Source organism: Arachis duranensis, chromosome 2 (assembly GCF_000817695.3).
Source record: "Arachis duranensis cultivar V14167 chromosome 2, aradu.V14167.gnm2.J7QH, whole genome shotgun sequence".
Taxonomy (NCBI): Eukaryota; Viridiplantae; Streptophyta; class Magnoliopsida; order Fabales; family Fabaceae; genus Arachis; species Arachis duranensis.
This window is the reverse complement of record NC_029773.3, coordinates 79,174,559-79,185,658: the sequence shown is the minus strand read 5'-3', so window position 1 is coordinate 79,185,658 and position 11,100 is coordinate 79,174,559. Positions and strand designations below refer to the sequence as shown.

Genomic DNA, 11,100 nt, shown 5'->3' with positions numbered 1-11,100 from the left:
GGTTTATAAATTAAAAAAATTAAATACATATAACAAGTCTCAACATCAAATTTTAAATAATCAACAATGACATAACAAGTCTCAATAATATCTTAAAAAGCCAACGATAGCATAATGATAGAAATAAAATTATAGGTTAGTTAAAATAAATAAATAAATAATCTTTTGAATATAAAATATTTATTAAATAATAGCAATACATGAATAATATAAAAATCTATAAAAAATTGAACATATTATAAGTATAATTGTAAATATAATAATAAAATAATAATATTATAGTATATTGTACGGTTTTGAATTGGATTGGATCGGTTATGAAAAGTAGATCTGAAATCCGATCCGATCCAACGGTTTGTAAAAAATAAAATCCAATCAAATCCGAATTAGTGCAGGATTTTCGGTTTGGATTGGATGAGCGGTTTAATTTGGATTAGTTTGGATTTGATCACCCGTAGTCTTTAGCTCCAAGAAAGGATTCGAACCTTTGATGAGCTTGTGACCCATGACAGCTTCTTGCCTTCTATTTTTGCTTCTTCCTACGTGTAGCTTAGCGACTATCTTTTTTCTTTGATGAACAAAAATAGAAATGAACTTTTGCATCTCAGATATGCTTCTTCACCGAGGCAGATCTTTCTTTTTCTTGGCAAGTAAAATCTTAAAACTTTTCTTCAAATCATGTCTTCAATGATAAAAATCTTGCTTTTGTTTTTCTTCAAATCTTTTTTCATAACATTTTTCTTTCATAGGCTTCTTATAACTTTTTCACTCTTCTTTTCTGAATGTGACCAAAGACAAGAGAGAGAAGAGAGAAGAGACAATACTTTCAATGCACAATAAACTCAATTTAATTTTGAGTAATGTGTGCAATTAACCAAATTGAATTTTTTAATTCCATTACACAAGAGACTCGGTAACCAAAACATGCTAGGAGACTTTGGCTCAGATTCATCATTCTTTTGTTTTATCAAAGTGGGCTTATGCTTTGGGCTTGTTCTTTAATTTCAATGTTTCAGCCGTTAATTTTTGAAATTATTTTATCCAAGGCTGAACTTTCTTCAATGATCAATATTGGGCTTATGTAACTTTGGCCCAATAGGAAACTAAATTTATTTCCTGCACACTAATACACATTAAACAAACCATTGGAAGCAAATAACAGTTTAATAATTTTTTAATGAATATTTTACTTGATCATCATTTTAATTAAACATAAGTTTCCAAACTCTACAAACAACAAACTGAATTCTCATTTCTCAAACAGGTATAGGTTTGTACCATGTAATGGTGCTATCTTGTTCGTTTGTGAGATAGGCTCAAAAACATAATATAGATATAAGTTAAAAAAAGGAAATTATTATTGAATTTGCAACAGTTGTTAAATTCTATTTAAACAATGGCAGAAGTGTTACTGAACAAAAGGAAAAGGATTAATTACAAAATGAAGAAAACTCTAATGCTTAATGTTGCCAAGAGCTCTTTTCAACAACTATTTTTTTTCCCTTTTAAAGGTCGCATAACAGATCAAATTTTGAGTGTTTTCATAGCAAGCTACCTTCCTCTTTAATTTCCTCATTGATACTTCTGGTCTACTACAATAGAAATGGAAAAGTCTTCTCATGATTTGAAAATTTGATGCATCCATGTCTGCAAACTTTAAAGCTATAGTAAAAACAAAAATTCTAAGACATGGAAAACAAAACAAATTTTTGTTGATGAAGAAAATGGTTCTATACATATTTGAGGAAGCAGCAGGTATAGGTTGATACCTTAAAATGAGGTTACCTTCTTCGTTTGTCAGATAGGCAATGTTTCCAAATTAGAAAACCAGCAACACCAATCCAGAACAGCGGCGAGACCAGAACGGAGGCGAGAGACAAAGGTCCATGAAATCTCTAAGCTCACAAAGAAGCAAAGAAAATGGTTTGTACTGGTTGAAGCAATTCAGCATGTCAAACATGTTTAACTAGTAGAATCACTAGTTCATGGATTGTTAAATTATTTTTGGATTACAAATTAAAAAACTAATGCCAATTGGTATAAAATAATCTCCTCTCATTAACCATGAAATAACACATTATTGAATGAGTGTGATAGGGTTAGAACTACTTACATTTTTAGCTTTGCCAAAACTAATAACATTCTTATCTTCTGGCATATCGGTAGCATCCCTATCTTCATTATTTGGGTCACCATATATGAGATAAACTGATGTCTTCTTCACAACAAATTCTGTCCCATAAACAACAATCACAATCTCAACTCTGTCTCCGGGTTCCAAACTTGAAATTATGCTTTGCCACTCGTCATCTTCAAGAGAAGCTAGTGTGTCACACTTATACACTTGAATGGTAGATTTTGTGTAATTTATTATCAACACATTCTTGAGACATTTTAGTGAGATGGTGTCTGTAGAAGAAGAATAAACAATGCACATTGTCATTGTCTTCAAGTCACGTCCATTCCCGTGAGGGACATTGAAAATTATAGAAGCACCATCAGAATTGAAGGTCAACCAATCAGGATAATTGTCACCCGGCAACAAATAATTGTCATGCTCATTGGTGCTCAATTTCTGAAAAGAAAAATTCATAAAATCTTAAATCAATATTTAATTAAACAATTAACAATATGATGTTCTAATGTCTGAATTCTTGTTGCTAATTAAAAACAAAGGCACTAGATTTGGTTCCACAATAGAATCTACCTTATGATAAATTCTCTATATGTAAGAAAAACGTGGGAAATCCTAAAAAAGAGGAAACATCCTCTATATATCTATCATTTCTATAATCATACACCAAAATAAAAGGGTAAATGGTCAAATTAGCTCCTGAAAGATTACTCGTTCTTTAAATTGGTCTCCAAAAGACTTTTTTAATCAAATTCGTCCTTTAAAGATTTTAAATTAATCATATTAGTCCTTCCGTCACTTTGTTTGTTGATGGTGTCAAAATTTGCTAATATGACCCATTAAAAGACACTCTAACATACACCTAGATGTCTTAATTGACTATTAACATAGTAAGTTTATGAAATTAGATCAAATCACAACCTAATTGTGAAGAGAACTTGAGGCATGGAAATCTCTTAATTTGAAGTTGATTTTATCTAATTTCATAAATTAATCATCTTAATAGTCAATTAAGACTTCTAAGTGTGTGTCGGGATATCAGTTAACGTGTCACATTAGCAAATTTTGACACCATCAACAAACAAAGTGGCGGGAGGACTAACATGACTAATTTAATTTCTTTAAAGAACGGATTTGATTAAAAGAATCTTTTAGGGCCAATTTAGAGATTGAGTGATTTTTAGAGACTAATTTGACCATTTACCCTAAGTTAAACGTTATTAAAATAAATTCGAGAGAGATACCTGAAAAACTCTCTCCCTAAGAATGTTGCTGACTTGGTTCTTGACTCCCACTTCAACTAGAAGAGACTTGACTAATCCATTCATTTGAAATTGATTGCAAATACTAATTATGGATGAACTTCCCATGTTTGAGACTTGTGATGTAGTTGGTGTTGCTTCTAATTCATTGTAATATGTTGCATATAGAGTGTCCAAAATTCTTGCAATACCTTCAGCTAGTTGAAAATCTGAGTTGCATTCCACTTGCAAACTTCGAAGCTTTCCTACATCTGAGGAAACAAGTTCCAAATCCATACATGTTTCAACTTGAGATGAGAAATTATTTGTTGGTGACATCCATGACCAAATGAGAGAAGGAAACACATCACGTGAGAATCCTTCATAACCACACAAAGAAACATATCCAATGCTTTTTGATCTTACTATTGAAAATGGCACTTGTGTTATTGCAGTCTTGTCTGCAATCAAAGTTACCAAGGATTCCATTTGGTCCAAATCATTTTCCAATTTATCAATCATTGAGCATCCCGAAATAATGAGAGTTTTAAGAGATTTCAACTTATAGAAACTTCTTGGAAGGTTATGAAGGCTTGTGCAATCTTCCAAATTGATCAAAAGAATGTATTTGAGATGTTCAATGGTTTCTGAAATTGCAGTCAAACGTGGACAGTCGTTGAGTAACAGCTTTTCAAGATTAGGCAAGTATGAGAAGTTAGGGGTTTGTGTCAAGTGCTGAGAATGGCTAAGATTGAGAATTTTTAACCTCTCAAGGAACTGAAAGAAGGAAAAAGAAAGATAAATTATGAAAGAAGTTTGTTTGTGAAAGCATGACCAACATAAAAGCATAGCTTAAGTCCTATACATTAAAATAGCATTACCATGAGAACCTTAAATCAAAAATAAATAAGTTTGAGAAATATTCAAAATTTACCTTTGGCTCTTTCCACACTAATTTGAGACTGCTAGATTCTAAGTCAATGGAAACTAAGCTTGTTTGAGAAAAGTTTGAAGGCATATATTTCAAAGGAAATCCATGCCAGTAAAGCCATCTTAGATCTTTTGAAATATATTCAAAATCTCCACCAAGTTGTACACCTGCAAGTTGAAGCAATCTGAGTTTCTTCATCTCCTTAAATGCTTCAGTCTTCAAACAAATTGTATCAGTTCTTGTCAACTTCAAAGTTAGTCCCTCAATAGCTTTTGTACCCTGTAAAATAAAATAGACAGAATTATATCAGAAACCAAATAAGTACAACAACGAAATCAAATATTATGTTCATTTAGCTTTCTTCGGTGATTTCATAAACAATAAAATGCATGTAGGTCTTACAATGTGTTTTTGTAGCACTTCAAGTACTTCCTTCTGCAACCATAACCTGCTACGCCCCTCTGGCTCCTTCGGGTATTTCTCACGGACAATTTCTCTTCCCATATCTCGCAGCAAATCATGCATTCCAAGTTTGTTATTTTTATCAACTGTCACAAGACTTCGGTCTACAAGAGTGCTTATTCCAACTTCAGCATCATATTCATCTAAAATATTTATGACATCATTTCGATCCATCCCAATAAAGAAGAATGCTATATCAAGAAAAGTTTCTTTTTCTGTATCATCACTTAAGTTATCAAAACTTATTCTTAGTTTTCTGTGTATTTCATGATTGGGAATTCTTGTAAGTTTCTCCAATACACTTTCCCACAACTTTTTCTTCTTATTGAACAATAAGGATCCAATAACTTCATGAGCTAGGGGTAATCCTCCACAATATGCAACTACCTTTGTAGCAAGTTCAAGAAAATCTTTTTGAGGACTTTTTTCTTTGAATGCATGCCAAGTAAAATGCTCGAAAGATTCATCATCGTCCATAATTGACATCCTAGATATGTGATCAGCTTCAAACACTTTGAGTAAGTGCTCATTTCTTGTTGTGATGATTATTCTACTACCAGGACTAAACCATTCGCGACTCCCACATAAAGCTCTTAGTTGGTCTAATTCATCAACATCATCAAGTATAAGGAGTAACTTTTTCCCAGGAAGCCTTTGCTGCAATATAAACTTTCCTGATTCAATGTTATGTATCTTTATCTTTGTTGTTTTGTAGATATCAGAAAGAAGTCGTTCTTGTAAATAAACCCGGTTAGTGCTTTGCTTCCAAGATTCTCTAATATCTGGAAGGAAGCAATGGCCTTCAAAACGACGATGAATTTGATTGTAAATAGCTTTGGCAATAGTTGTTTTTCCAATTCCTCCAATTCCCAAAATTCCTAATATCAAAACCTTCTCTGACTGTTGCAAGTTTAAGAGACTGATCGCATGTTCCACACGAGATTCTAACCCAACAGGATATTGAGCAACAAACAAGAGTGTATTGCCTATGAACCTAGTGATTTCTTTAACAACCGAATTGATTTCCTCAGCTTGATTCCTACAAAAATTAATTGAACAAAAGGCTTGCGAGCAACTTATTATAAAACTGTTATTATTATTTTCAAACATAGTTCATACAAGCAATTTTATTATGTATGTTGCAATTACTTTTGGTATTTTTTTATTATAAAAGAAGAATTTTATTGATTTGAGAAGCAAGGTAATAATACATGATAGTGTATGAGTTCTTTTGTATAAAAGCCACACACAAGATTCTAGTATAATAATGCCTAAAAGTAGTGTTATAGGAAGTTAATGCCCCCTGAATTTTTATCTTTTGTATGAATTTGTCATGTTATCACTAAAATTATTTTGTAACAACAACATACAAAAATTCTATCCACATGTTCACCTTTAAGATATCATAGTAAAAGGTAATGTTATAATGAAGAGTGAAGTTTTGGTGAAGAGTGAAGATTAATTTTTTTTAATAAAAAAATAATTCCATAAAAAATTTTTGCCATGTGTAATGTATATATTTTTTTCTGTTTTATAAATTTTATAAAAGTCTTTACTCTTTGTCCAATTTTACTCTTCACAAAAAAAAATTCTTCATAGAAAATAACATTTATATAATCAATCCAACATCAATCTCATAATGTCTCACTTTAATTTTTCCAATTATATAAAAATTATATTTAAAAAAAAAATCTTAGTTCATATATTAATCTATAAATTCTAGTATTGTGTGTGCTCTTTGAAAACAAACTTCATTTTATAAAATCTGTTTTATTATCTATTATAGTATATAAAAGAATTATAATAAGCTACGCTACTAAATTACTAAGTATATAAAAACTAAACTTTTTGTGTATAAACGCGTGGGATTAAGAAAAGATAAATTTCATTTTTTCTTTATTTGTCATACTAAAATGCCTAGAATTCAGATATGTCCATTATTGAGCAGTAATTTTTAAATTAATATTTTAAAAGATCATTTAGGCTTATACAAAATATGTAAGAATATTTGTATATTGAGTAACATTTATTAATATATTTTTAAAATTGGACTAAATAGTCTTATTAAAAAATTGACTAAACTATTTTAGAGTGCTTTAATTTTTAATAAAAAAATTCTCATGATGCGCGAATTTAAATTTAGTTATCAATAAAATATCGTTCGTAGAACTTAGCTAGTAAATAGATTCAATCATGTTAATACTTAAGAGAACATGGATCACCCGATTGTTTTGATTAAAAAATCAATTTAATTGGTCGATTTAAAAAATTGGTAAAAAGTCATTAAAAAAATAATTTTTTTTAATAAATATATATTTACAGCTTTCCGCATACATAAGTAGGGTATAATAATTACCTTTAGAGCGAGTAACAATTAAATTTTTTAAAATTTTGACATAAGATTAATTAGTCTTTTAAAAAAAATTAGATAAGTCTTTACAATAACAAACTGTGGACAGTGGACACATATATCCTTTCATTAACAAATAGTATCAAATAAAACGAAAGTATTTTGTTATTTATAGTGATATGTTTTATTGCTATCATATAAGCATAAAACAATATAATTTTGAATAATAAAATATTTATTATCTTTTAAATTTTCATATAATTTTTATTAACTGTTTTTTATTTATTACAAATTCTATTAAAGCAGGTAAAATTTCATTTCAAAAATTATTATTTGCACAACGATTTTTCTTAAATAAACTCGTCAAGTAATGATACATATAAACACCATATTTAAATTTTACGTGATGATTGATAGAAAGACATCACATACATGGACGGAGCATTGTGCAGCCTATAGGCAGGGATGGACATAAGGGGTGAGTGACGGCCTCGGTCCCCCCAACTTTTTTAATAGTAATAAGTTATTATGTATAATTTAATTTTTTTTAAAAAATTATTTATTATTTAGTCTAGTATAAATAAAAGTTCAGTCTAATCTAAATATTAATCATTTTTAATATCTAAAAAGTAAGTAATAATATTAAAGAAATATGAAAAATATATTATTACTAATATTTTTTAATTAAATAAAAAATTTTAAATCTCACAAAGTGAATTCTTTTTCTTCTTGTAGTCGTCTTTTTTTATTCATTTGGTATTAATTCTCTCTATTTTAACTGCTACAATTAAGAGATCTTTTTCAACTATGAATATTGTGAAAAATAACTTAGAAACAAAATAAAAGATGAATTTCTTGCTAATTGTCTTTTAGTTATATTGAAAAGAAAATTATTGAAAAATTTGACACAAATTCTATTATCGGTGAATTTTATGATACGAAGATTTGACTACTTCGTTAATAAAAAATATACACATATTTTTTTTACTTTAAAATATATTCTCTGTCGGTATATTTTTGTAATACATCTTATATTATATAATTTTTTTACATAATTTTTAATATTATATGTGTTTTTGGCCCCCCATAATATCATTTCTGGATCCGTCCTTGCCTATAAGGGCAATGACCCCTCCCAAATTAATAATTTTAGAGTGAAACCTCACCCCCAATCCTTGACAATTTTATGAAACTCCTTTCCACCTTTTAACGAAAGCATAATCCCATTACTTTCGTCAGACATTCTGACTCTTCCGTCAAAGTCTCCGTCAATAAGAGAAGTATAACCCCAAACCGGTCCTAATTATCACCAATATCTACCACTATTCTCTATATTCTCTCTTTCTCCTCTCCACTATTTTTGGCCACCATTATCACTAACATCCACCACCATTTTCTGTTTTCGCTGCTGCCATCATTTTTCTTCCTTTTGACACCATGAAACCATATCTCTTCTCCTACTTCTTTGTTCACCATTGATAATTTCAGTGTCGCCACGGTTACCTTCTCTCCCTTTTTTTCTCCTTGTCCTTATAATCTTTCTCTCACTAGTCTATCCCCGTCTCTATTTAGTTTCATACTAAATTTTAAATCTGTATCTCAAGTAGAGAATCTTACATTAAACAAATTAAACATCGATGCACCCTATAATCGTCAAATCACTCTTTTACGTAAAAATCGATAGTTTAAGTGAATATCTATATTCAATCATCAAAATTCAAAAAAGAACAATTCATAAGATTATATTTCAAACTAAATTTAAGTATTTAAATAAATAAAATTACTTAATTAAAAAAAATGACAGTGGATTGGTAAGAAAGAGGAGAAAGAAAAGGTGATAATAAATTAATGCAGCAAGAATAGAGAATAATAGTGAATGTTAGTAATGATAGTAGCCGATAATGATATTGAGAAAAAAGAGAAAGGAGAGTCGGTATATTTTTTGGCCTCTTAGTTTTATTATTTTTGGCCTCTTATTAGTTATATTTTTTATATTAATCCTCTCCAAACAAAAAATCTAGTTCCGCCACTAATCACATATTTATTATTTGTTATAGTAAAAAATCAAGTTGGTATGTTTTTTGGTGACTAACTAATCTAAAGTGAATGTTATGGTATCGATTACTTTGTACCTAAATTATTAGAAAAGGTAAATAAATAATATTTAATAAATTTTATATGATTTATTTTTTATTTTAAATATTTTGTTTTTTTATTTAAAAAAAAAAGTTAGACAATTTAAACACCATAACAAAAACACCATAGAACTCACCTTAATCTAAAATCAAAATTTTCATAACCTAATTGTTACTTTACTTTTATTTTTAATAATTTTTTCTTTTGGAAAACCCCCCTTCCTTGTGTTAATTGAAACAGCGGTAAAGCTCCTTTTGTTTGAATTTTTTTAATATAAAATAAAAAAATTTATTTAATTTCCATAATTTATATAAAATTTACTGGTGTAGGACGAATTTGTCTTAAATACAAAAAAAAATTCAAAAATAAAGTTTAAATCTATTATTTTGGAAATTAATGAATTTTTTTATTTTATTTTTTGAAAAAAATCTACTTTTGTTTTAGCAATAAAATAAAAATATCTTTAAAAAAAATAGGTATAATAATTATATTTAGTTGAAATTTAGTCAATTTTTTAAATATTTAAATTTCTAGCTTTACCAACTCAAAACCAATTATATAATATGTTCAATTCGATGTTTAAGAAAAGTATGTAATTCATTTCAAAATTAAAAAATATGATTTTCCTGATTAGTGGGTTAGATTTTAAATGTCTATCATTTATATAAAATATAAATATACTAAAATGAAGTTAAAATTTGCAGTTTAAGTCTCACACAAATATAAATGAAACTGCTACAATTTTTGTTCTTGTAGTGTAAAATAAGTGGCATATTGATAATTCTTTAAAATAATTATATTCATGTAATTAATTTTAAAACTAGTGATAATTAAGTAGAGAGATCTTCTTTTGATGTATTTAAAAATTACAATGACAGCTAGTTTTAATTTAGGACTTGTTAGAAAGAAAACAAAAAAATACCATAAAAAACAAAAAAAATTCTGATTTCTGAGCTAGAATTTTGACTTTCGACTAACTATTGTACTTTTTCATGCCTATAATAAATTAGTCATTAAGAGCTAATACCACGAAAAAGGCAAAAACTGACCCGGTTTTTAATACAGTTTAGAGTTAGACTTGTCTGCTTATAACATAGGAGTAGTATTGAAATTGAAATACCTGGAACATCGGAGATCCACCCCTGAAAAGCTACAAACTTGGCGGAGGACTGCCCTCCAAAGATTGACTTTGTCCTCTGAGAACGTTTGCAGATGCTGCCGGAAAGCTTCTCCGATAGGACCTTCCTGAAGGCGTATTTTTGAAGGACTTGCATCACAGAACACCGGAATAACCCACTGACCTATGCTTCTCCGGCACTCCATTATCTTCTCCAACTCTTCCAGGCACCATGTTGAGGCAGCGTAATGTTCCGACAGAATGACCAGAGAGATTCTAGAAGCTTCTATTGCTCGAATCAGTGAGGGCGAGATCTGGTCTCCTTTCTGAAGCTCTTCATCGTCGCGGAAAACGTAAAGGCCGGCTTGAGTAAGAGAATTGTAGAGATGTGAGGCGGTTGTGCTGCGAGAGTCTTCGCCTCGGAAGCTCAAGAACACGTCGTATATCCATCTTTTCGGTTCCGAAGAAGACATGGATGTTGGAATGTAGATCGTGAAAGAAAGCAAGTGATTGCTGCAGAGAGGAGGCAGAAGAGAAACGCTGTAAGCTCAAATCCCGAAGATCACCTTTTTCTATTTTTTATTTTTTTCGGAAAATTTGCACATGACCGTAAAGACCAAAAGGTCAGTTTCTTTTTAGTAAAAGTAATGTAATGTTTTAAGGTAGCCAGCAACTTAGTTAAAGATGTTTAAAGGTCTTTTTTTTTAATATTTTTAAGTAATTAAAATT

At 29.6% G+C, this 11,100-nt stretch overlaps 1 protein-coding gene across 1 annotated transcript in view; it reads right to left on the bottom strand.

The window, feature by feature from the left end:
* Nucleotides 1–1,472: 1,472 nt before the first annotated feature.
* Nucleotides 1,473–11,100, bottom strand: part of LOC107475204 (uncharacterized) — a 23,000-nt gene continuing 13,372 nt past the window's right edge. The window contains exons 7-13 of the mRNA XM_052257690.1: nucleotides 10,375–10,840; nucleotides 4,709–5,807; nucleotides 4,310–4,585; nucleotides 3,379–4,152; nucleotides 2,114–2,575; nucleotides 1,786–1,895; nucleotides 1,473–1,647 (exon numbers count right to left, since the gene is read on the bottom strand). Coding sequence (XP_052113650.1) covers nucleotides 1,593–1,647; nucleotides 1,786–1,895; nucleotides 2,114–2,575; nucleotides 3,379–4,152; nucleotides 4,310–4,585; nucleotides 4,709–5,807; nucleotides 10,375–10,840 — 3,242 coding nt within the window. The 3' untranslated portion in view covers nucleotides 1,473–1,592. The remainder of the gene's footprint in view (nucleotides 1,648–1,785; nucleotides 1,896–2,113; nucleotides 2,576–3,378; nucleotides 4,153–4,309; nucleotides 4,586–4,708; nucleotides 5,808–10,374; nucleotides 10,841–11,100) is intronic.